Source organism: Suricata suricatta, chromosome 7 (genome assembly GCF_006229205.1).
Source record: "Suricata suricatta isolate VVHF042 chromosome 7, meerkat_22Aug2017_6uvM2_HiC, whole genome shotgun sequence".
Taxonomy (NCBI): Eukaryota; Metazoa; Chordata; class Mammalia; order Carnivora; family Herpestidae; genus Suricata; species Suricata suricatta.
Genome location: NC_043706.1, coordinates 76,728,986 through 76,754,183, shown reverse-complemented (window position 1 = coordinate 76,754,183; position 25,198 = coordinate 76,728,986). Strand labels below are relative to the sequence as shown.

General features: G+C 43.7%; 1 protein-coding gene across 1 annotated transcript in view; it reads left to right on the top strand.

Annotated features, from left to right (window-relative positions):
• RRAGD (Ras related GTP binding D) overlaps positions 1–25,198 on the top strand; it is a 45,138-nt gene continuing 19,940 nt past the window's right edge. The window contains exons 1-2 of the mRNA XM_029944887.1: positions 1–406; positions 20,916–21,211. Coding sequence (XP_029800747.1) covers positions 271–406; positions 20,916–21,211 — 432 coding nt within the window. The 5' untranslated portion in view covers positions 1–270. The remainder of the gene's footprint in view (positions 407–20,915; positions 21,212–25,198) is intronic.

Genomic DNA, 25,198 nt, shown 5'->3' with positions numbered 1-25,198 from the left:
CTCCCTCCTCAGGGAGGAACTGCCGCGCTCCGGCTGACTCCTCCGCCGGCAGGCGGGCGGGGCGGGGAAGGGGGCTCCGGGCGCGGTGGGAACCGCGAGACCCAGACCTGGACGCCGACCGCCGCGGGGGGCGCGCGGCCCTGCCTCCGCGGGCTCCCGCGAGCCTCCAGACAAAACCCCAATTCAGAAAGAGGTTGCGAGCGGCAGGCGAGGAGGTTTGGCCCCCACCAGGGAGCCCCTCCGCCCCCTGGACGGCCAGCCTCGGGAGCGATGAGCCAGGTGCTGGGGAAGCCGCAGCCGGAGGAAGAGGACGACGACGAGGAGGATGAGCTGGTGGGGCTAGCGGACTACGGGGACGGGCCTGACTCCTCGGACGCCGACCCGGACAGCGGGGCGGAGGAGGGAGGTGAGCGCGGAGTCTCCCGCCCGGCCCCACGCCCCGCGCGTCCTCAGCCTGCACCCCGTCCCTTCCCTCTGTGTCTTCCAGCCCCCGGCCAGACCGGGCGCGCGGGCCGCCGACTTGGAGCGGATCCAGGAGCTCGGAGTTGAGGAGTGGGGGTGGGGAGGGGCGCCCGGGGAGCGACCGCGGGCTGCAAAATGGGGGATCCCGGGTGCAGGCGGCGGAGGTGGGGGGACCCGGATTCGTGGGGAGAGCAGAGAGGAGGCATATGGGCAAGGAGGGACGTACGCGGTCTGTCCCCTAACAGGGCCAGCATCTCCCCCACCTCTCAGCCCGAGCTCTCCGCAGGGTCTGGGGGTTGGGAAGGGGAGGGGACCGCCCGGCGCGTCCTGGGATCTCTTCCTGAATGCTGCCGTGGAATCCTGGTCAGATGTCGTGGCTAAAAAAGGCAGCCGGCGGCAGCGTGACTGGTAGGGTCGTCAGCAGCTGTGGGTGTCAGTCTTACCCCGTGTCGCCGCGGGAGGGGTCCTTGGGCTGCCCAGGTCCGTGGCGTGGGGGCATCCTTGGAGCCGCGGGGGGATGCGCCCAGGTGATGTGAGAGTCGCGGAGTGGCCGCGGGTTTCCCGGGATCCAGGCAAATACAGTTGTTAGGACACCTTATCTGCTCAGTGTCACCATCTGGGCATGGCGGTGCCTGCCCTGGAGTAAGCGCGGGGAGGGGAAAGTCGTTGCCACTAAGAAGCAAACTCTGTTTCCTGGTGACGAATTGGTATTTAGTAATTATTCAGCCTCTGGGGGTCCCTGCATTTAATTCTTAGGGTCTAAGGAAGTTGAGAGTTTTTAGAATTCCAGAAAGGTTTATCTTTTTTGTTTGTCTCCAAAGCAAGGGAAAAGTTCTCTACTGTAAGGTCACTTGAAAAGGTCAATTAAATGAGACTGTTAAACGTCTAGATGAAGCTGTATGCTTCCAAAAGAAGGAACTAACTAATAAACATTTCACTTTGAGGAAATTGTGTGAGGGATAGAACTACCTTTGTGACTGTTGATTTGGAAGAACTTTTATTGAAAATTCATGAACTTAATTTGAAATTGCTATGCAAAGCCTTTCTCCGGAGGACAGTTTCCATTATTTGATATACGATAGGTGCTATTTTCAATTAATCAGAAAGGGAAGAAAGTTTGAAAAGAAAAGGGGAGGGGGAGTTAAGTAAGCCTTGAGCCTGAAAGATTAGAAAGAAGCTTTCTAAGTCACACTTTTTTGTAGTGGCCTGTCTCCAGGGAGAGTTTTTGCTAATTCTCCATTTGCTTAAATTGGTATGTGCACCTGTGTGCTTTCTTCTGCACTCCCCATAATTGGTCCCACAGTTGAGCTGGCGGCCACGTTTTTGTAGATAGAGGTTTTCAGTCCTTTTGTTGGAGTCTCTAGGGCTACCTTTGGTAATTAAATTGTTCAGTCGCTTTGTTATTATTCAAATTGCTTTCTTTAGCTCCTCCTAGATTCTTAGAAGACTCCAGAGATTCTGGATGGGGATGTATTTGCAAGATATTTGAAATGGTAGACACAATAGGGTGCATGTGTGATACTCTTTTTAAAAAAGAAAAGAGAAAAGAGGCTATATCTGGGAAGAAAAGCCCTGTAATTCAATACTGTCCTGGGGACCTGAGAGGTTCTGTGGAAAGGACCAGGACTGCTTATTTATTCTGCCCTTCTTTAAGGGGGCACTTTAAAATTTTGATTTGAGGACTTGAAATTGAAATGAAAATAAAGCTTTGCCTGAGGGGTGGGATTTCCAGAACAAAGGGCTTCCCCAGAGCCTGGTCTTGAATGCTCCCCACTGCTCCTAACCTAAAGGCAAACTATCTGTAACTGATGCTTCTCACTACTTCAGCAATAAAATCATCTCTTGTGAGTTCTTGGGATCAACTTGGAATCTTGCTATAAAAGCATTGAGTCTATTTGTGTGGTAAGAGGAGCAAAAAAATTGAATATTTGCTCCTGCAAATCGTACTGAAGCTAGGTCTTTCTCCCTCCAGGCCTGCTGTAATAGGTGGTCTGTTCTCAGAAGATTTCCTCTATTATCTCAGGTTCCTGTTCTTTCCACTTGTCCTTGGCTTTGATTTTCGGATCTGGCCCGACTGCAGAATCACTATCAGAGCATTCGCTTTCTAGAGTGGCAGATAGGGTCTTCAGTCAGCAGTCTAGCAACAATTATCTCTGACGGTGTCATGCCGTGTCATGCCGTGTCAAGCCGTAGATCTGGTCCTGAGGAGTCGACATGAGGGTGGAGGCCAGGAGTTGTGACTTCCCTTTCTGGGACCACAGGGTGCCACCAAAGGGTCATCCCAATTTCTAATGGGCCCTGGACACATGTTGCATTAGAATCTTGTGTTATTTTTGTTAATTACATTTACCTACTCTGTAAGAAATGAAATGGGGGAAAGGGACTTTTTTACTCTGAGGAAACATGGATATGGTATATTTTGAACCATGAACAAAGCATTTCTCTAACGGACCCCTTCCCCCCTTACCTTACTAATGGACTTTATTTAATGCCTCTACTGAGTGGAGACCTGGGGCTTTCCCGGCACCCTCTCCCAAGGTTCAGAAGTCTTCCCTGATAAGTGGCATGCAGGACTGATTAGCATCACTAGGTAAGTAGCAAAGCAGTTTTTCAGGAGCTGTGCAAAAGAAGGTAGATTGAAGGTGGATAGTGTGAATTTCATTTCCCGTAGTCTGGGAAGGAACCCCTGATTTTATTTTTAAGACAGGGGCCTTTTAAGTTTCACCACATTGTGCTATGCACTCCTCTGGGCTTGCACTCCAATTTTTACTTATGAATAGCAGGAGTGCTCTCGGGCACATCAGTTCTGTTAAAAACCGATCTGAGCACCTCCCAGCCTCCCTTTGAGAGTTGTTAATCAGAGAGAAGGTGAGTGTCACCTTCAACCTCTGGGTTCCAGATAGAACTCCAGAGAATGGAAACAATCAATAAGCCATTAAAAACAATTGCAGCAAAAATGATTTTTAGATGCATGGAGTTTAAGTCTTTAGTAAATTACTGTGCTTTAAACACTGCAGTAACACGTGGTGCCTGTGTGGCTCCCAGTTGAGGGTTGAGCATGCAACTTTTGATTTGGGCTCAGGTCATGATCACAGTGAGTTCAAGCCCTTGGGATTTTCTCTTTCTCTGACCCTCCCTTGCTTGTTCTCTCTCTCTCTCTCAAAATAAATAAACTAAAAAAAAAAAAAAGTATAATAAGGAAAGCAGGGAAACTATCATATTTAATCAGAAAGTGAAATTGTTTTTTTCCCAAAGTCTCAATTTTTAGGAGAAAGACATTTTTTTTTTAATTTAGATTTTTAGTGTTTTTTATTTATTTTTGATACAGAGAGAGACAGAGCATGAGAGGGGGAGGGGCAGAGAGAGAAGGAAACAGAACCAGAAGCAGGCTCCAGGCTCTGAGCTAGCTGTCAGCACAGAGCCTGACCCGGGGCTCGAACCCACGAATGTGAGATCTGACCTGAGCCGAAATCGGAGGCTTAACCAACTGAGCCACCCAGGCGCCCCAGGAGAAAGACATTTTACTTGGCTAAGACAGTCGCTTTTCCGTAGCCCAGCTAAGTGTGTGTGGTCTTATTTGCTTGTCAGCCTGTGAAGTCTTGTAGGGTCTGAGCAAGTGACAGTTTAGACGGTTACTGGAGGCATGAAAAAGCCACCGGTCAGCAGGTGATCCTTCCGTGATCACTAAGTGAAGTGAAACCCCACCTGTCCACATCTATTAATCATGAGTGTCAGCTTTTTTTTTTATTAAAGTAATTTAAAAGTTTTTAGTAGATTCATCCTCTCACTGTTCCTCGAGAGGAAGTAGAGATAGACCATTGTTCTCATGATAGTGAGACTGTGGCTCAGGGTGCCAGGATTTTTCTGCAGCCACAGCATGAGCTAGACCTGAGCAAGGTTTAGAGAGACAAGTTCCTTGTAGTTCTGCCTTGTCCAGAAAGAGTTGGGTTGACCCCAGCCCTGGCTGTGCCCAATCTCTTGGGTTTCTCTCTGGCCCTGGAAATAGAGAGATACAGAAGAGTTGGATAGATGAAATACAGAATAGTTAAAAAACGATGTGATCACAGTCATACCATAGGCACAATGCTTGTTTGAATGCATATATTTAGAGAGCATATTTAAAAATCTTTTTATTAAATTTTTTGAGAGAGAAAGAGCGAGCAAGGGAGGAGCAGAGAGAGGAGATCACAGAACCTGAAGCAGGCTCCAGGACTCTGTCAGCACAGAGCCCTACGTGGGGCTCGAACCCATAAACCACAAGGTCGTGACCTGAGCCAAAGTCATATGCTTGACTGAGCCACCCATGTGCCTCATAGACAGCATATTTTTATATTAGATGTTTTGTAAACATGTTGCAGTGATTCAGAGAATTCTGATTCTATACTTTTATCAGAAATCTCTCCCATTTTTATATCAGGTAGTCTGATGGGGAAAAAGAGCCAGAAACTAGTTCTGGAGTTCTGGATAAGGGATGGAGATCTGAGTTTGAAAATTCATCCTTGTCAGTCCCAGGTGCCTCTTCTTTACCCTTTGCTTCAGTCAGTCCCCTGACCTCCATCCTCCATAACTGTGGTTGGTGACACGGATTCATTTCCTACCACAGCCACTTCTTTCCTGCTCATTTTTCTTACTTTCTTCTCTACCTCCTTTATTCTTCCTTACCTTTTTTCCTTTTTCAAATCTTTTCTCTTCTTCCTCTTACATGAAAGCTCTCAAGCTCTCTTGTAACCATGGCTTTCCCTGGTTCTGCTGTGATACTCAAGACAAATGGGTTTTTCACTCCTGACCTAAATCATTCAGGATGCTGTCGACTTTCTCCTCTTGAGGACTCCAGGGAGACTCCCACTCGGTTTCTCAGTATATAAAGTAGAGGACCACAGAAAATGCACCTGGATCACTGTCAAAGTGACGACTAAAAAAAAGTTCACAAGAACTTCTTGCAAAAGCATTGGTAAACCAGAACACATTAGAAGTGTTGCTGAATATATATGTTAAGGGAAGACTTATATATGGAATTACGTTTTTAGTGACCTGCCAGCATGATGTGAGAGGATTTCATAAAGATTTGATGTTCACACATAAATAAAAATTATCTTCAAAACCTTTCATGCCTGGGGCACCTGGGCAGCTCAGTCCATTAAGCCTCTGATTCTTGGTTTTGGTCATGATCTGGTTTTGTGAGTTCTAAGCCCTGCATCCGGCTCTGTGCTGGAGCCTGCTTGGGATTCTCTCCCTCTCTATCTGCCCCTCTGCCACTCACACTGTCTCTGTCTCTCAAAAATAAATAAAAACTTAAACAATTAAAAAAAAAAGGTTTAAAAAATAAAAGAAAAAAGCCCCAAAACTTTCATGCCTTTGAAAATACATGTTCTGTTTGATTTAATTCTCTAAGGGTTAATCAAATAGGACAGTGAATCTTTATGATTTTTGCATATTCTCTTATTAGTGGTATTATTGTCATTCATATATTTAATTCTCATGTGCGATGGAATTTCTCACTGAGGTCCAGGGTCCTTTTTTTTTTTTTTTTTTTTTTTTAATGAAGTAGGCGCTACACCCAATATGGTACTTGAACTCATGCCCTAAGATTGAGAGCGGCATGCTCTCCTGACTGAGCCAGCCAGGTACCCCTGAGCTCCTGGCTCTTGGATGTGTAAATAGTTCCATTGATCAGAGATGTAAAGGACCACATATAGTGTTGCAACAGAAACAAACCAGAGGCCTCTTCATAAAACTGTTAGTATATAGAAACTTAAGCCTTTGTTGACCCCACACAATACTAATACCAAAGGAATTCAAACTTTCCCTTAAGGTTGTGTGAGCCTTAGTGTAGCCGCAGCCACAAAAGACCCTCTCATTACCTAGGCTAGGGCTGGAGTAAAAAAGTAAAAGAAAAAAAAAGAAAAGGTGGGTGCACATGTATACACAGGCTGATAGTAATAGATAAGGACTCATGGGCTGGGGACATGTATGGAGTCACAGAGCTGGTACGTGACAGAGCTGGGATTTGAACCCCAGTTTGTCACTCTCCTTGTATTTTGTTTTTCTTTGAGAGAGCGCCTGCACACACCACACACCACAGTTGAGGAGAGGGTAAAGAAAGAGAATCCCAAGCAGGTTCTACACTCAGTGCAGGACCCACACGGGGCTCGATTCCACAAGAGTGAAATCAAGAGCCGAAACCAAGAGGTGGACTCTTACTGACTGAGCCACCCTTCCAAATTTTTATTTTACTTATTTATTATTATTTAAAAATTTTTCAATGTTTATTTATTATTGAGGCAGAGATAAACAGAGTATGAGCCAGGGAGGAGCAGAGAGAGGGAGGGAGACACAGAACCTGAAGCAGGCTTCAGGCTCTGAGCTGTCAGCCCATAGCCCGATGCTGTGTTCAAACCCATGAACAGAGAGATCATGACCTGAGCTGAAGTCAGATGCTTATCAGAGCCACCCAGGTGCCCCTTCCTGTATTTTTAAAACCATTCTACTTACCATCACTTTGCCATCATGTTATCCTGATTTTTCACTAAATCTTTGTTTCATTTTCCTATTTTGGACTCCTTCAAAGGTTATCCCCTGTTGGGGAACTTTACTTAATTGTAATAGTTTTCAATTGTACAATACTTCAAATTTATGAATTGCATTTCATACGGTGTCTTATTCTCTCTAGAGAGACCCCTTGAGCTTAAGAAGGCAAGGCCAGTCCTGTTAGAGCATCAGGACTTTAGTTCCCATTTTTCTGATTTCTGGTTCCTTCTTTGTTGTGAACATTCCCAGCCCACAGATGAGTCAGGTGTGGCTCCTAGGCAGCCCTGTACTCAAGGTGCTGAGGCATCTATCCCTTCCTGTGTATTTATCAGGCCCATTGGGTTTTGACAGGGCTCTGTGAGTTCCTGATGAAGTAATTAGCCTGTGCAGTTATGTGGTACTTCCCCATAATGCTGTTCTGTGGAGGGGTGGAGTTTCCCTGGATTTCTAGCAGTCTAGTTACAAAGCCAGAATGTTTGATGGGACCCAGCGCAGGCTAGGTAAGTTGTGTTCAGTGCCCCTGACCACAACAGATAAACTACCGAGGCCTAAAGTTCATACTCTTGATACTCAAGTGCTGATCTGGGCCAAAGCTAGATATGAAGTTTCCTTTTAAAGCTTCAGTTAATTTAGCTTCAAAATGCTGCTTAGTCACTTGGATTCATTTATCTTAACCAACAAACATCTATTGAATGTTTATTGTAGTAAGTATTGAGGCCTCAGATTTTACATCTGTAAAGGGTAAATATTATCACCTTGAGGATTAGAGGTGACACTGTGTGCTATGCAGGTGGACACTGTGTGCTGGAGCAGGTTGGTTTGAGCTGTTTCACGGTGGCCAAAGGCTAAAACCTTTCAAATGAGCCATTGAGGCATGGACTTGTGTCCAACCCACATTCCCACATCAAACCTGCCTGTGCCTCATGTATTCCTGCTCTTCCTCTTCAAAGTTCCCAGATTCTTTCCTCACTGGGCCTGCAGGGGGACAGGCACCCCAGTGCCGGAGTCCAGCTCCAAGAGGTCCAGGGTTCCCCTGAAGGATAGCCGGTGTCGGCGTGAAAGAGATGGGAATCAGCGAAGGGGGAAGGGAATGAGAGAGCCACGAGGTTCTTTCTGACCAGCAGGCGGGCATCTCTGTGCTGCTGGACTGCATCTCTGCTCTGACCAGAGAGTCAGCCTTTTTTTATTAAACAAGTGTATGGGGTACAAAACAGAAGTGGCAATTGCCTTAGGCAGTGATTTCTGATGACAAATTCTTTGGTGTGTAAAAATTTCCCAGAACATAGATTGGTAGAAGACTCCGGCATAATCTTTATCAATAGTGATTGAAGTAGGAAACTAGATGCTTATCACTTGGAGAAGGAAGGTATCTTTAGCATTCAAATACAAGGCAATGTTTTTAGCATAGCAAAGGCAAAAGTTAGTTCTTTTGTGAGCAGGGGTCAATACCTGTTTTTGAGGGGAAGAAAAACAGGTTTTCTCAGGAAATGTAATATTTGCTCCTATAATCACAAAAGAAGAAACTCCTATAACAAGTTTTTTTTTCATAAGGTACAATTCACATATTTTTAGCATAAGAAGGCAAGTCACTCCTGATATCAGTCAGTCAGGTGCCTTGGGGGGGAGGGGTCGGTGCTCAAGCAGAAATTGGGTGGGAGTTGAGTGGGTGTAGATGCCTGCAGGTCACCATCTGATGGTGGGAGGCCTTGCAAACCTGCCTTATTTCAGAGATGGCTCCCAGCACCCCAGACTCCACAAATACCTGCTCATCCTCTTTCCCTTTACCATCTTTGTGAATGGGCCCTTGTTAGCTTGGTCGGTCAGGCCTAGAACTCAGGGATTCTTTCTCCCTTGCCCTATGCATCCAGGGAGTTACTAAATACTTTTGAGTCAATTAGAATTTCTCACAAATTTGTTCGTACTGACCATTTTCATAGCCTGTGCCTAAGTTCTTTCATTTTTCCTTTGTGTTCTAGAAATGTTGCAGGATTTTTTTTACCTCACTACCAGGGGTTCATTATCTCACCGCTTCAGAGAATGAAGAAGTGGACACAAAATGAGCAGCAGGCAAAAGTTTATTAGAGTAGAAGATCAGAAAGGAAGAATAGTATGAAAGCTCTCTTTACAGAAAAGGGGCATTCAAAAGTGAATGCCAGATGCCCGTGACTATAGACCAGGGTCTTTGTTTCACAAGGTTCATCCCTTCCACCTTGTTCCTTCTCAGGTCCTACTCTTATTGGCTTGATAGCTCTAGGTACTGGGTTGTCCATTGCTGATTGGCTCATTTCCATTATATGAGGAGTGAGTCTATGGCCATATTCCTTGTGGGTCATATGCTTTATGGTCTACTACTTATTTTTAGTTAAGTCTGTAGTCAAATTCCAGAGGGAAACCTGAGGGGGGAATAGGTGGTATCTGTTACAGTCTTAAGAGGAGCCTTACCCCTGAGGGGATTTGCTGTGATCCGGCACTCCCAGCATTGTTCTACCCTGGGACCTCGGAGTCCTAATCTTTCCTTATCTGCTTACCAAATCCTATCTTTTCCTGTCTTAGAAGAACCTAACTGCTGTCACGTGAGGAAAACCAGATCCTCTATTCTCTTAGATTCTGAATTGGGAGCCTGCAAATTAAACTGACAAAAGATGGATTAACAAAAGAAAAACAGATTTAGTTATGTACTAATGCATGAGAATTCACAGAAAATGCAACCTAACAGGCGTTGAGAGGGGTGCCAGGCTAGCTCAGTTGGAGGAGCATGTGACTCTTGATCTGGGGATGGAGATTAGCTAAGTGAATAAACTTTAAAAAAGAAAAAGAAAGGTGTTTAGAATTCCAGGCTTTATTACCATCTTAATAGAAGGTAGGGAGGAGCAAAGGGGCAGTTCTGGGAGAATGAAAGACTTCCTGGAAGGGAGGTGGGGAAAGGAGATTTATGGAAAACAAAGGACTTTTTGGAAAGATAAACGGGCTCACAGGAGAACAGTTGGGAGATAGGATTATTTGGGGACTGATGGAAGTTTTGGGGATGATGGAAGTGTGTCTGGGGCCAATAACCAAGAAAGAATTCTTGAAGATGTCTTTGGTGCAGAAAGGTGATTTAATTAAAGCACAGGGGCCCTTGGGTAGGAGAGGTGCGTGCGCTGTCTGTGTGGAGGGACCGTTTTATGGAGCTGGGGGAGATAAAGTCTACAGGGAGTTTCTAAATCACATGCTAAAGACTGCTGGAGGCCTAGCTATGTTCAAGCTAAGGTTGTTTTTCCCTCTTGCAAAGCAGTAACCTGAAGACCTTAGGGAATTCCTGGACTTCAGGCTATGATGGGATTGCCTTGTTTTGGTAAGCTGATGGAGACTCTTATCAGTGTAATCATTGCTTTTTTGTCCTTTCTTGTTTTGGGGTAGCCGGGAGTGCCCAAGGAATATCTTACATGTCCCACCTTGGGGGCTGTGGGGTGGGGGGGATGGGTGCTGTTAGCCTGCATTGTGCCCTCTGCTTGCCCCACTCTCCCTCATCGGGGACCATATCTGTTTGGGTGTGGTGCCAACTTCTCTTGTGACTCGTCTCCTTCACTGAGAGAAGATTAGAGTTGTTTCAGGGAAGGAAGTCTGTGGCATTTGAGTTCTTTTGGAAGGCTCTGCTTTAGGCAAATAAGGGGTTTCAGGTACTCCAAAAACTTCAATATAATTTTTATGCCACAGTGGCTTATTCTAGATCCCTTCACCGTCTCCACACTGACCCCCTTGAGGGAGTCTTTCTCGAGTGAACTTCTTGAAGTGTAAATCTGATCATGCTAGTCTCTTCTTAAAATCCTTAGTAATTTCCTCCTGGAAATTTTACTTTCAAAGTAAAATCTAAACTTCTCAGCATCTCGTTAATGAGCTAGCAGAGTCTAACAGCTTGACAAAATACTTTTGACTGTGATCCACAATAAAATATACATTTATATTGTGAACCTAGCACCACATAAGTCTATGTAAACTTAAAAGTTTCACTAGCAGTATGTACTCATATTATGAATGATGTGCGCTGGTATTTCTCAGCCTCTTCTGTTTTCTTTGTAGCAGTTTTTGTTTCCTGTGGCAGTAAGAGACTGCTCTTTCAACTAACCTATTCAGAGAGATTTATTGGACTCATGCCATACGCTTTATAATTTGCCTGTGTGTATATGGGACAGTATATGCAATATATACAGATAATCAACAAACAGACAAGAAGACAAACATATAAAAAGATAGTTTGGGATAGTGGTAAGAAGACACAGGGTTATCAGGAAGTGATGGGGTCTGATTCAGCTGAGAGGAGGTAAAATCGCTGCTAGGCTGGGTGGGAAGAAAACTAACGGAAACCAGAGGAGAAAGTCCCACGTCCCACCCTGAGGTGAGGACCTGAAGGCCAGTGTTGTCACAGGATAGGGAACTGGTAAGGAGGACAGCCCACGTAGGGCCTTTTGGGGACAGAAGTGTTTGGATTTTATGTGAAATGCTGTGGGAAGCTGCTGGACACTGTGCAGCCCTTTCTTGCCTTTAAATTATATTCCTTAAAGTCCAGGAAGGCAAGAATCTCTTACTGGCATGACCTTTCCCTCATTCATCTCTTTTATGCCTCCTTTTCTTTAAGACTCAGGTATTTCTCCAGGGAGCCCTCTCTCTGAGCCCGTAACACCTAGAGAGCAGGGTACTGTAAACTGTCAGCTTTTCTTGTCTGTTTTCTCCTCAAATGACTAAGGAATGAATCATTTCTTTGTGTCTACAGCCTGTGGCTCAGCCCCATCTAACACACACTTGGCACATGATCAGGGAACCTTTATAAAACTGAACAAACTGCCCTCTAGTAAATTTCACCTCACCGGGCACTTCCTCCACGCCTGCTGACGACACGCCTGCTGACACGCCTGCTGACACTTTAAAAAGAGTCTGCCTGGGATTCTGTCTCCGGTCCCCAATCCTGTGGTTCCTTTCTGATCTCTCTTAAAAAAAAAAAAAAGTATTAGCCCTTTCATCGCAGCTCTCATCCTTCATTCTCCTCCACACTTTTATCGTTCTCAGGATGTCCTTTGTTTTTTTTAATTATTTAAGTAATTTCTGTACCCAACGTGGGGCTCAAACTCATGACTCCTCCAAGATCAAGAGTCACATGTTCTGCCAACTGTGCCAGCCACGTGCCCCCCTCAGGATGTTCTTGGGTAACTGGTGATGCACAGGAAAGGTTAGTGAAGACAGTCAGGTCTAGGAGGCCAGGAGGTTGGGCGCTGCATTTCCTGATATGCACTCCTTGCTACCACTCCCAGAGTGGCATGAGAGGCTCTGCAAAAACCCCACAGGGTTTCAGAAGCAGGGACACTTGAGGGGAGGTGGGAGAGGATTAGGAGAGAGATTTAAAAAAAAAAAAAAAAAAAAAATATATATATATATATATATATATATACACATGATCTGGGGCGCCTGGGTGGCTCAGTCAGTTGAGTGTCTGACTTCGGCTCAGGTCATGATCTCACGTTTCATGAATTTGAGCCCCATGTCGGACTCTGTGCTGACAACTCAGAGCCTGGAGCCTGCTTCAGATTCTGTGTCTCCCTCTCTCTCTCCCCCTCTCCCCCACTGGCACTCTGTCTCTCTCTTTCTCAGAAATAAAATAATTGAAAAAAATATATATATGTATGATCTGGGGCGCCTGGGTGACTCGGTTAAACATCCTACACTTGATTTTGGCTCCTCAGGTCATGATCTGGAGGTCCATGAGTTCAGGCCCTGAGTGGGGTTCTGCATTGACAGTGAGGAGCCTACTTGGGATTTTCTCCCTTCCTCTCCCTCTGCCCCTTCCCAACTTGTTCTCTCTCTCTCTCTCTCTCAAATTTTTTAAAAAGCTTGAAAAAATATATACATATATGATCTGTATCAGACCCTAGAGGCTCATTATCCTTGAGAGCAATGACAAATCAATTTTTTCTTTACTTGTTTTCTAAAGTAATGTCTCTGCCCAATGTGGGGCTTGAACTCATGACTCCAAGATCAAGAGTCAGATGCGCTACCAACTGAGCCAGCCAGGTGCCCCTAGAGGAGGGATTTTTGTCAGCAGTCACCTGTGCTGTAAAAAGCCTCTCCTGGTCAATAGCAAAGTGTTTTTGACTGTGGTTCACATAACACACATTCATATTATAAACCAGCACCACATATGTGTAAGCAAATCTAAAAGAGTTTTTACTAGCAGTATGTACTCTTATTCTGCATGATGTACTCTGTTGTTTCCTAGTCTCTTCTGTTTTCTTTGTTGGAGTATTTGCTGAATGCCATCTGATTGTTGGCTAAGGCCTAGATGAAGACTCCACCACATACCATCCCTATGACCTTGGGCACGTTCCTTTTCCCAGATTCCTCAGGTGCAAAACAGACTTGTCTCCTCTAATAAGAGAGGGGTGTGTGGAGTGTAAAAGTTTGCAGAAATGCCTAGCAAGGTACCTGGCATGGAGTGTGTTTCTTCCGTACCAGCTAAATGTAAAACACATCTGCGTGGGTCTGAGGGGTCTCACAGAGTTGATTGTACCCTTGCTGACCTGGCCCACCATTGCCCAGCAGTTTACCGTTGGTGGCTCATGCTCAGATTTGGCAGGAAAAAGGAAATGTTTCCAGCAGTGTGTGTATGTTGTAGCGGCATGCGTATCTCATTTCCCAGCCTGACTGTGTATGTAAACATGCGTATACACTGCCTCCTCTCTGCACAGTGACCTCTGTCACCTCTCCACTCTCCCATCCTCCAGGGCAACAGCGTGGCTGATCCTGCCGCATAGACACTTGTGGACCCTGCTGAAGATAAGTTAAAATCTAGACTGACATTCAGCGGTATAAATTGGGAAGAAATAAAGACGTTTACAGACATTTAAATATTTTTGTGCTGGTGGATAATTTGATATGGAGTTTTGCTTTCTCTGATTGGATTGAGTGTTGTACCGCAGAAAAGATTGGGTAGACTTTTGGATGGGCCAGCCCTCAGTCTGAATGCTGTTACTTGACCTTCCTGAGCCTGACGTTTTTTTAAACTGTGAAATGGAGATAACACATATATTCGTGAAGGAGTTAAATGGGATAAAGAGTGTCGAGTGCCTGGCGCAGGACTTGGCATGTGGTGGTGGCAGAGTTTTTAGCACTTGCATATTTTCCTGTTCTATGAAAGGCATTGTGCCTTTACCTGCATTTGGGCTCTGCTCGTCTTGGAGAGCCTCCTTCCCCTGCACCCCCATCAACCCCCTCCAAATCCTGCACTGCTTTGTCTGCGTTCATAACCCTTATGATACACTGAGTATGTTCCCACTGCCCACGGGCATTTCTCCCCTTCTCTTTGCATTGATCTAACACTGGCTGTTTGTGATGTGATAAAAGAGCAACTACAGCTCTTGAGGTTTCCATTTTTGTCCCTGAGACTACATTAAAATTTTTTTTTCTTGGGACACCAGGGTGGCTCAGTTGGTTAAGCTTCCAACTCTTGATTTGGGCTCAGGTCATGATCTCAGGGTTTGTGGGCTCGAGGCCCACGTCTGGCTCTGCATTGACAGTGTGGAGCCTGCTTAAGATTATGTCTCTGTCTTGGGGCACCTGGGTGGCTCAGTTGGTTGAGCATTCGACTTCAGCTCAAGTCATGATCTTTGAGTCCCTCGTCTGGCTCTGTGCTGACAGCTCAAAGCCTGGAGGCTGCTTCAGATTCTGTGACTCTCTCTCTCTCTCTGCCCCTCCCCTGGTCATGCTCTGTCTCTCTCTCTCTCAAAAATAAATAAACATTAAGGAAAAAAAAGATTCTTTCTGTCTTTTTCTGCCTCCTCCACTCATGCACCTCTGTCTCTCTCTCAAAATAAATAAGCTTAAAATTTCTTACCTCAGGTGTTCTTTTTAATTTTAATTTTATTTTTATTCATTTAAAAAATCTTTAAGCTAATCTCTACACCCACCTGACATGGGGCTTGAACTCACAAGATCAATGGTCACATGCTTTACTGACTGAACCAGTCAGGTGCCCTTCAGGAATTCTTTACTGGAATGAGGTGTTTTTTTTTTTTTTTAATAATGTGCTTTTATTTATTCATGTTTTAAAGTGATCTCTACATCCAACATGGGGCTCAAATGCATGACCCTGAGATCAAGAGTGGCATTCTCTACTGATTGGGCCAGCGAGGTGCCCCAGAGAATACATTTTTTAAAACAGCTGAATTGAGGTATAATTGACATGAGATAAAGTACAGCTATCTGATAAGTTTTGACATATGTGTCCAATTGTGAAACCATCACCAACCAAGAACGTATCCATCACTCCCCTGGATGTTTTTAATCCCCTTTGTAGTTGCTCCCTCTGACCCCTTTCTATCACCTCTTCCATTTCCCAGGCAATCACTGATCTACTTGTCACTATAGATGGGTTTACAGTTTTTAGAACTTTATGTAAATGGAATCACAGAATATGTCTTTTTCAACTGTCTTCTTTTGCTCAGCATAATTTCAATATTCATCCACATTATATGTATCAACAGCTTATTTCTCTTTATTGCTGAGAAGCACCACAATTTGCTTATCCATTCACCCACTGATGGACATTTGCGTTGTTAACAGTCTTTCACTATTACAAATAAAATTGCTATGAGCCTTTGTGTACAAGCTTTCATTTTTTGCAAGGGGGAGGAATATATAGCAGTGGAATGGCTGGGATAATGTAATACATGTTTAACTTCTTAAGAAACCACCAAACTGTTTATCAAATGGTTGTACAATTTTACATTTCCACTAGCAGCATCTGAGAGTTCCAGTACCTCCACATTCTCACCAGTGCTTGTATTGTCTGTGTTCTTCCTAACCTGTCTTTGTGGGTGTGCATTAGTGCCTTACTGTGATTTTGATTTACATTTCCCTCATGACTGATGATGTGATGAGCATCTTTTCATGTGCTTATTTACCTTCCATAAGTCTTTGGTAAACTGATGTTCAAACCTTTTGCTCCCCCCGCCTTTTTAAAAATTGAGTTGTGTTTTCTTATTTATGAGTTTTTAGAGTTTTTATATATTCCAGATACAAAACCTTTGTCAGATATACGTTTTGATCTGTGGCTTGCCTTTTTTATTATTTTAATGGTGTCATTTTGAAGAGCAGTTTTTATTTTAATAAAGTCCAATTTATCAGTTTTGGGAGAGGGTGTCCTGTCTTACGAAATGTTCGCTGAGGCACCTGGGTGGCTCAGTCGCTTAAGTGTCTGACTTCAGCCTAAGTCATGATCTCATGGTTTGTGGGTTCAGGCCCTGTGTTGGGCTCTGTTCTGACAGCTAGCTCAGAGCCTGGAGCCTGTCTTTGGATTCTGTGTCTCCCTCTCTGTCCCTTTCCTGCTCATGCTGTCTCTCTCCCAAAAATAAATAAGAAACATAAAAAAAAAAAAAAAAAGAAATCTTCACCTAACCCAAGGTCATAAATATTTTCTCCTAGAAGTTACAGTTTTAGACTTAAAATTAGACCTATTGTCTATTTTGAGTTAATTTTTGTGGATGGTGTGAGATGTGGATTGAAAAATATATATTTTTTGGCATATAGACATCTAGTTTTAGCACCATTTGGTGACAACGACTATCCTTTCTCCATAGAGTTGACTTTCCATCTTTGTCAAAAAATCAGTTATCCTTTTATATGTGGGTTTATTCCTGAACTCCTTATTCTATTCCAATAATCTGTCTTTGTGTCCATACTACATGGTCTAAACTAGATTTTAAGTTTCTCCAAGATAGGGACCATGTATCTTTATGTATGTATCTTTTGGTCCAACCAGCTTTTACCAATCATCTTTGAGCACATTAACTATATCTTTGTTGTATTTTTAAAAAATGTTTATTTTGTGAGAGAGAGTGACAGAGCATGAGCAGATGAGGGGTGGAGAGGGAAGGAGACACAGAATTGGAAGCAGGAAGCAGGCTCCAAGCTGTCATCACAGAGCCCGATGCGAACTCAGGAGCCCTGAGATAATAACCTCAGTATTTATTGTATTAAAAAGACAAAAACTGGGGCTCCAACTTCGGCCTAGGTCATGATCTCACAGTTTGTGAATTCAAGCCCCATGTTGGGCTCTGTGGTGACAGCTCAGAGCCTGGAGCCTGTTTCAGAGTCTGTGTCTCCCTCTCTCTCTGCCCTTCTTCTACTTGTGCTCTATCTCTCAAAATTAAACAAACATTAAAAACATAATAAAAAGGCAAAAACTTTATGACAACCACTTCAGAAAATGTGAAGTTGAAATCACAATTTAGAGAATATTTAATATTTTGAAATATTTTTGTGTCCTCCATGACTCCCTATACATTAAACATTTTTTTTTTGGAAACTAACATTAATTATATGTGTATATAAATGTGTTTCCTTTTTAAAAGTAAAGCCAGAGGGTACCTGCCTGGCTCAGTTGAAGGAGCATGTGACTCTTGATCTCAGGGTCATCAGTTCAAGCCCTACATTGGGTATAGAGATTACTAAAAGAATAAATAAGCCTTAAAATTTTTATTTATTTATTTATATTTATTATTTTTTTTAATGTTTTATTTATTTTTGAGACAGAGACAGAGCATGAGCGGGGAGGGGCAGAGAGAGAGGGAGACACAGAATCCAAAGACAGGCTCCAGGCTCTGAGCCGTCAGCACAGAGCCTGATGCAGGGCTTGAACCCATGAATGTGAGATCATGACCTGAACTGAAGTTGGAGGCTTAACTGGTTGAGCCACCTAGGCATCCTAAGCCTTAAAAATTTTAAATTAAATCAAAGCCAAATCCCTTTGATGACCCCCTGCCCCATATTTCACCCATACACGCTTTGTTTACTGAGCATCCTTCTGGATCCTTTTCTAATGCGTTTTCACAACTATTCATATTTTCTACAGGTTTGAGATGGTTAGTTCTAATATCATTTTAACCTTTACCTTGTACTTCCCAACACTCTATTCCTTTGTACTACGTTCTAAAAAGATATGATGTTCTAGTTCACTACTGCCCTCTTAATCTGTTCTTATTCTGCTTTTCAATCCATTTATCTAACTTCCCCCATAATCATATTTTTATTTCTTTTTTAAAAATTTTTATTATTTTATTATTTTTTTCTGTGTTTTTTTTTTTTTTTTTTTTGAGAGACAGAGAGAGACAGCATGAGTAGGGGAGGGTCAGAGAGGGAGGCACAGAATCTGAAACCTGTCATCACAGAGCCTGACGCGGGGCTCAAACCCACGAACTGTGAGATCATGACCTGAGCTGAAGCCAGACGCTTAACCGACTGAGCCACCTAGGCACCCCCTTTTTAAAATTTTTAATATTTATTCATTTTTGAGAGAGAGACAGATAGATAGACAGCATGAGCAGGGGAGGGGTAGAGAGAGAATATGAAGCAGGTTCCAGGCTCTGAGCTGTCAGCACAGAGCCTGACGTGGGGATCAAACTCACGAACCATGAGATCATGACCTGAGCTGAAGTTGGACGCTTAACTGACTGAGCCACCCAGGTTCCACTCTATTTTTATTTCTAAGGTCTGTAAGACCTTTTTTTTTTCATGGTTAACTCTTGTTCTGAAATTGTCTATTCTTGTTTCATGGATGCCACCTTTTCTCTGAAGATTTTATTTTTTTAAATTTTTTTTAAATGTTTTTTATTTTTGATACAGAGAGAGACACAGCATGAGAGGGGGAGGGGCAGAGAGAGAAGGAGACACAGAACCGGAAGCAGGCTCCAGGCTCTGAGCTAGCTGTCAGCACAGAGCCCGACGTGGGGCTCGAACCCACAAACGTGAGGTCTGACCTGAGCCGAAGTCAGAGGCTTAACGGACTGAGCCACCCAGGCGCCCCTGAAGATTTTAATTACACTTGAAAGTTTACTCTGACTCCTTTTTCAACTCTGCTTATTCAGATGTATGTCCAAGTATATAGGTATGTTAGACTTTTGAGGAAATGTCTGGAGGGAAGATAGTACTGCTTCCACCTGTTGAATCCACACACTGTAGTGAGAGTTAGGGAAGGTCAGAGTACTTGGAGGGTGGAAGCGTGGTTACCCCCGTTCCTTCTGGGCATCCTGAGCTCCTAGAGCACCTCCTCTCCTTTCCTACCTGAGCTTCTGGAGCCTTCTCTCACCTGGACGTGTGTACTGGGTGGCCGGAGTAGTGCCCAGAGTTCACCTGCCGGCTCTTCTCGCTGTGATTCTCCAAACAACCACCCTGTTGGGTCCTTTCTGGTATGGGCTTCCACCACTTCTGCCTTCTGCAGCAGAATCTTGCCAATCCTGGTCAGGGCTACAGGTTCCCTCTTCAATCTGGCCTTTGTGTATCTTAGGGATTTCTCTGTAATCGGAGCTTTGAGGAGTTTTGTTTGTTTGTTTCAAGCTCAGTTATCTATTTATTTTTTCATCCATTTGTTTATGGTTTGTACCTTTTCTGTTATTTTTAGGGTTTCACTGTGGGAGGGGAAGAACATGACATGGTATCAGTCTGAAAATTTTAAAACCGGAAGCCCTGTTTTCTCTTTTAATGTATGCCCTGCTTTGGCTAAGACTGACTTGTAATGACCGCACTGCGAGTGAGTAGCACATAATGACTGATAAAGAAGAAAGCTGATGACTTTTTGGGTCTTTACTTCTGCATTACTGCTTCTATAGTGTATTATCAGCAGCTCGTTGAATTGGGTTCAGTTGGACTGGAAAAGAGTGTGTGTAGGGTGGGGTGAAGTGTTGCTTAGAGTGGAATAGTGACTACACATCTGTACCTGCTTACTTTTTCTTTATTCAGTTCTTTTTTTACCTGAAACTTGTGTGTTTACCTAAACCTATTGCAAACTCAAAAATCAAAATATTATATATAGCAAATGAAATTCACTAAGATATTAGCAAGTATTAATATGTGTGTTAGACAGTTGTAGAGTTATCATTTCATGTGCTTATTTACACGTGTTAGTTACAATAAGGGGAAAAAGAATACTTTCCAGTCACTATTGACTTAGACTGGGACCAGGGACTGAGAAAGACATATGAGGTGATGTCAGAAGGAAATGAAAAGGAAATTCATGTATATTGGACACATGTTTTTATTTCTTTGAATATATTCCTATGAGTGGAATTGCTAGGTCATATGGTGACCCAATGTTTTACCTTCTGAGAGACCGCCAAACTGTTCAAAACATATCATTTTACATTCATACCAGTGTTGTGTGAGAGTTCTAATTAGTCTATAGCCTCATCAACTATTGTCACTGTTTATCTTTTTCATTATAACCATCCTAGTGGGTGTGCTTTCATGTGCTTGTTGGCTATTTTTGTATCTTTGGGGAAATGTCCATTTAGATCCTTTGTCCTTTTTTAAAAAAATTTTATTAGGTTGTTTTTATTGTTGAATTGTAAGGGTTCTTTATTATATTTTAGATACTAGGCCCTCATCATATACATGGTTTGCATATGTTTTCTCCCATTCTGTGGATTGTCATCACTTTCTTGCTAATGTCCTTTAAAACACCTGTGATTTAAATATTGATGAAGTCCAAAATTCTCTGAGGCATAACTCAAATGCATAAGCATCCCTTTATGGCACAGAGACTCTGATGATCTAGGCAAGGAAGACATTGCTATAGAATGCTAAGACTGGACCTTTTCCCTTGACAGTTTGCTCCAGGAGATCTCTACCCCTCACCCTCCAGATTTGCTGATTTTGATGTGGAATTGTCTGGGTGTTCTGGCCCTCTGGAATGGTGTGGCTGGTGGTGTGACACAGCAGTCTTCAGAGTGCCGCACTCACTAAAAGGCCCCTCAACGAGTGAGGGAGGTAGTTAGCACCCTTGGTATTTGGAAGAGTAGCACTGTCAGTGAATCATAAATCATAGCAGAGGTGGAAGTGAAACTCCTCTAATTCACCACTGTGAAAGCGACTCACCCTCATTTCTTGTTTTGTGGTTTCTCCAGTTCTGGACTTCAGCGATCCCTTTAGCACCGAGGTGAAGCCGAGAATCCTGCTCATGGGCCTGAGGAGAAGCGGCAAGTCATCTATTCAGAAAGTTGTCTTTCACAAAATGTCTCCCAACGAAACTCTCTTCTTGGAGAGCACAAACAAGATCTGCCGAGAAGATGTTTCCAATAGCTCCTTTGTTAATTTTCAGATCTGGGACTTCCCAGGACAGATTGACTTTTTTGACCCTACATTTGACTATGAGATGATCTTCCGGGGAACAGGAGCACTGATATTTGTCATAGACTCCCAGGTAAAGCTCAGTCTCAGGTACATGGAACTGCAGGCCTCCCCCGCCCCCTGCCGTCGCCTCTCCCCCCATGTTCAAACCAGTTCCTTTGTGATGGTTTTGGGGTGGCCTTTCTAGCATGTCTGAGTTTGGGCCCTTGGTGGGGGTGGGTGGAGTTTGCAAGGGGAAAAGTCTCCCTGCGTGCATTCCTAACCAGTGAGCAGTGAGCAGTGTTATCGCGTTGAGTATGTGTCAGCGAGTCACAGAAACCTCACAGACGGAGGGAACCTCCATCCGGGCCAAAGATAGCAAATACGTGTCCCCCATGATACTCTTGGCAGACATCCATAAGCCAACACAGGTTCTCTGCAACAAAAGTATGTGTCTAAGTCTACATTTGAAAATGTTCAATCTTTCCTAGGAAGATAAAGTTCTAAGTGTGAAGTTTTGCTTCTGAATGAAATAATTGTAATTATTACTAGTACAGAATTGATTGACAGTGTAACTATTATGTAATTCATAGGTAACTATTAACTATAAAAAGTAAAATTTTGATAAGTATATCTCTTAAGACGATGGATATTTTTCCACTTAATTCACGTATCTGGGCTTGAATAAGACAATTTAGTTTCAATTCTTTTTTTGTGTAGATGTAAGCACTGAGAAAACTCATTCACATAAATAAATGGATTTGGGGTGAGTTACAACATTTGTTCAATTATTTAAACTCAAATTATATCTTCTAAATGGCCCAGTTCTCTCTCACAAAGGATTGTTTTTAGTAGTTTACCAAGAGACATCTGATTGGGCTTTCCTTTAACTTTGCTGAAAGTAAAGACATGAGGACCCCTTGATTGGGGAAGAGCCTTATTACCCAGGTATCAGTTACTCACTTCATCAGTATTCAGACTAGTCTTCTGAGTTGTGTCTTTGGTACTCTTGGCCCTTCTCCTGTGCAGTGGGAGGCCAGCAGTGAAAGGGGAGGAGGTGGAAGGGAAGCAGCAGGACCACAGGTGCATCTCAGGCATGTTAGCATTAGGAAAGAGTACAGGTAACAGAATTGGGACAATGACGCTCTTCAAACTCTCCATGTCCAGGCACTCTTAGAAAGTTTCCCAGAAGCATAGGTTAGCCTCAAGTTTCTCCCAAGGGATCTCCTTTGTTTTGTTTTGTTTGTTTTCTTTTTTTAATGATTATTATTTATTTTTTAGAGCGAGAGAGAGAGAGAGAGAGAGAGCACGCGTACCTGAGCGCACGTTCCAGCAAGTATGGGGGAGGGGCAGAGAGACAGGGAGACACAGAATCAGAAACAGGCACCAGGCTCTAGGGTGTCAGCACAGAGCCTGATTCAGGGCTTGAACTCATGAACCACAAGATCCTGACCTGAGCTGAAGTCAGATGCTTAACCAACTGAGCCACCTAGGGCTCTCTATTGTACCTGTGGGGGGATAGAAGTCCTTCAGGAATGTACTAAACCAGTTCTAAGTTCAGGACGTGATATTTCCCAGAAACTGGACCTACAATCAGACAGGTGGGCCCAGCACACCTGCCCCTCCCAGGAATGCTGATGGTGTTAGGGAGGAAGAGATATGGAAACTGTTAGTAACGATGGTTCTGAGCCCACGCTTGGAAAACCATTCTCCGAGAAGACTGATCATGCCCGAGAGCATCATAAATTAATTCAGGTGCCTGTTTAATATAATAATGAAATTTTCAACTAAGCCCTTTAGTTCCGAGTGATTGCACTGTGTACTTCCAGTGTAGCTGCGGGAGTGTGGCTGCATGGTAGAAGGGGCTCTTTCTCTCTGTCGTGGCGGGGGTGTGCAGGGGAGTGACTTTGCGTACGGTACCTGATCTGTGAACAACAGTGCCTCTCCTCCCCTGGGCCCGTCCAGAAACGCGTGCTGTAGACACCTGCATCAGGTCCCGGGCCTGCTGCCAGTCGCTGCTTTCCCGGCGGTCCCACGCGTACTGACCCATTTTCTGGCCCATCTGTGGCCTTGGCAGTAGCCCCTACCTTCCTGCCGAGGTCTGCCAGCGCCATAAATTATGGAGCTTGAGCTTAGAAGAGCGGCTGGGTCGTGTGCCCGCGGCTGCATGGGGGGCCAGCTCTTGGATGTGTCCCACTCGTCTGTCTCTTCTGAGGCCCAGTGTTTTCCCCAAGTCACTCCACTGCTCTTTCTGAAGCTGCTGACTAGGGAGCAGCAGTAGTAGCCCTACGCTGGGGGAGGTAGATTCCAGTCAGATGACTGACTCATCTTTTCAAGACAGTCGCTTAGGAAGTACTCACTTCAATACCATGTTGTGCTTATGTAGCAATTTGCATTTATAGAATTCAAATGTCCAGTGCAACTCTATCCTAAGTGTTTGTCATATGTCTGTAAGGTAGCTAAAATAAGTTCACTTGCCTGTTTTTAAATTGCAGCTGTAATTTGCTTTTATTTTTTGTCTGACCCTGAAAAGTGGAACTTCACTTTGTGTTGGTAAATTTGTGTGGGTTTTTTTTCCCCTTTTTTTCTTTTTCTTAGCTGTAGGGCAGAGACAGGTATAAGAATGTTTGAGAAATTGGTTCTCTTAAGTTCCACCTTTTAAAACGTAGGAAAAACGTTGAGAGCTGTCATTTGTTAAAAAGAAGGAATATGAAAGAAAGTGTTTCAGAACCTAATATATACTCTTCTATTGGAAGCAGACTGTAGAAGCCATGTTTGGGGGAGTATTTATAGGATGTTGTTACCAGCACTGAAAAGAAAAGCAAACTTCAAGGAGTGTTGGCAGCACTTGAAGTCACTGCCTTTATTTCTAAGCAGGGCTCTTTTGGTCTGACGCCTCATATTTTTATTTTTTCCTTGTGAATTCCTCACAATGCCAGGATTGCCAGATAAAGATATCACCAAGGGGAACATGTGTCTTCACAGAACGTGGTAAAATAAACGAGAGTGAAAACATCAAGAGTGATTTCCTGTGAGCTAAATGCATGACGCTGCCGGCCCCCAGGCGGAGCCCACAAAGTGTGCAGTTTCAGGGCCCCTGTGGGCCCCGAAGCCAGTTCACATGTGGCTTGGGATCCAGCATGGCGTGCTGGTGGCCTCTGTGCTGGTGGTTGTGAGCTGCTTGTAATTCCTGGATCTAATTTTGGAATAGAAACAAGGCAGTGTACTTTTCCTTAGTTTTTATTTGTTGTAGAAGATAGTAATAAACACAGTGGGAAAAATCGTCCATAATCCCTCTGCTCTAATAAACCAAGTATATTCTTATTTCAGATGTTATTTTTAGTCCATGTAGGTATGTGCCACTTCATCACTTAGTTGGTAATCCGATCATTTTCTATTGCCTGGCAGGCAAGTTACAGTAGTAATTTCTAATCTTTTGAGATTGTGACACTCTTGACATTGGCTAGTTTTGCTCACAGACTAGTCCGCTTAACAGACTGTCCGCTTAAAGATATAAACAATAACAATTTTGGAGGTATGATTTACATACAATAAAATGCATTCCTTATAAGTGTACATGTAATTCAGTGAGTTTGATGAATGTATATACGTTGTAACCACTTACTTCTCAGTCAAGATATAGAATATTTCCACCACCCAAAAAGGTTCCCTTGGGTCCTTTCTTAGATAGCCTTCCTCCAAATTTCAAGACAATGTAAATGAATACTGTATGGTGTTTAGGGCTGCATATGTAGGTAGTAATGTATAAAGAGATGATTAAGAATAAACACTGAAATCAGGCTAGTGGCTACTTCTGGAGGGTGGGAAGCAGCGTGATGGGGTGGCCTGGCAGGATGGAGAGAGACACGGGGCTTCGGTGTCTACTGTTTGACTTCTTTCTTTCTTTTTTAAGTTTATGTAGTTAATCTGTACACCCATTGTGGGGCTTGAACTCATGACCTTGAGATCAAGAGTCACAAGCTTGGCGTTCCTGGCTGACTTACTTGGTAGAGCTGATCTCAGGGTTATGAGTTCAAGCCCTGTGTTGGGCGTATAGCTTATTAAAAAACAAAACAAGAGA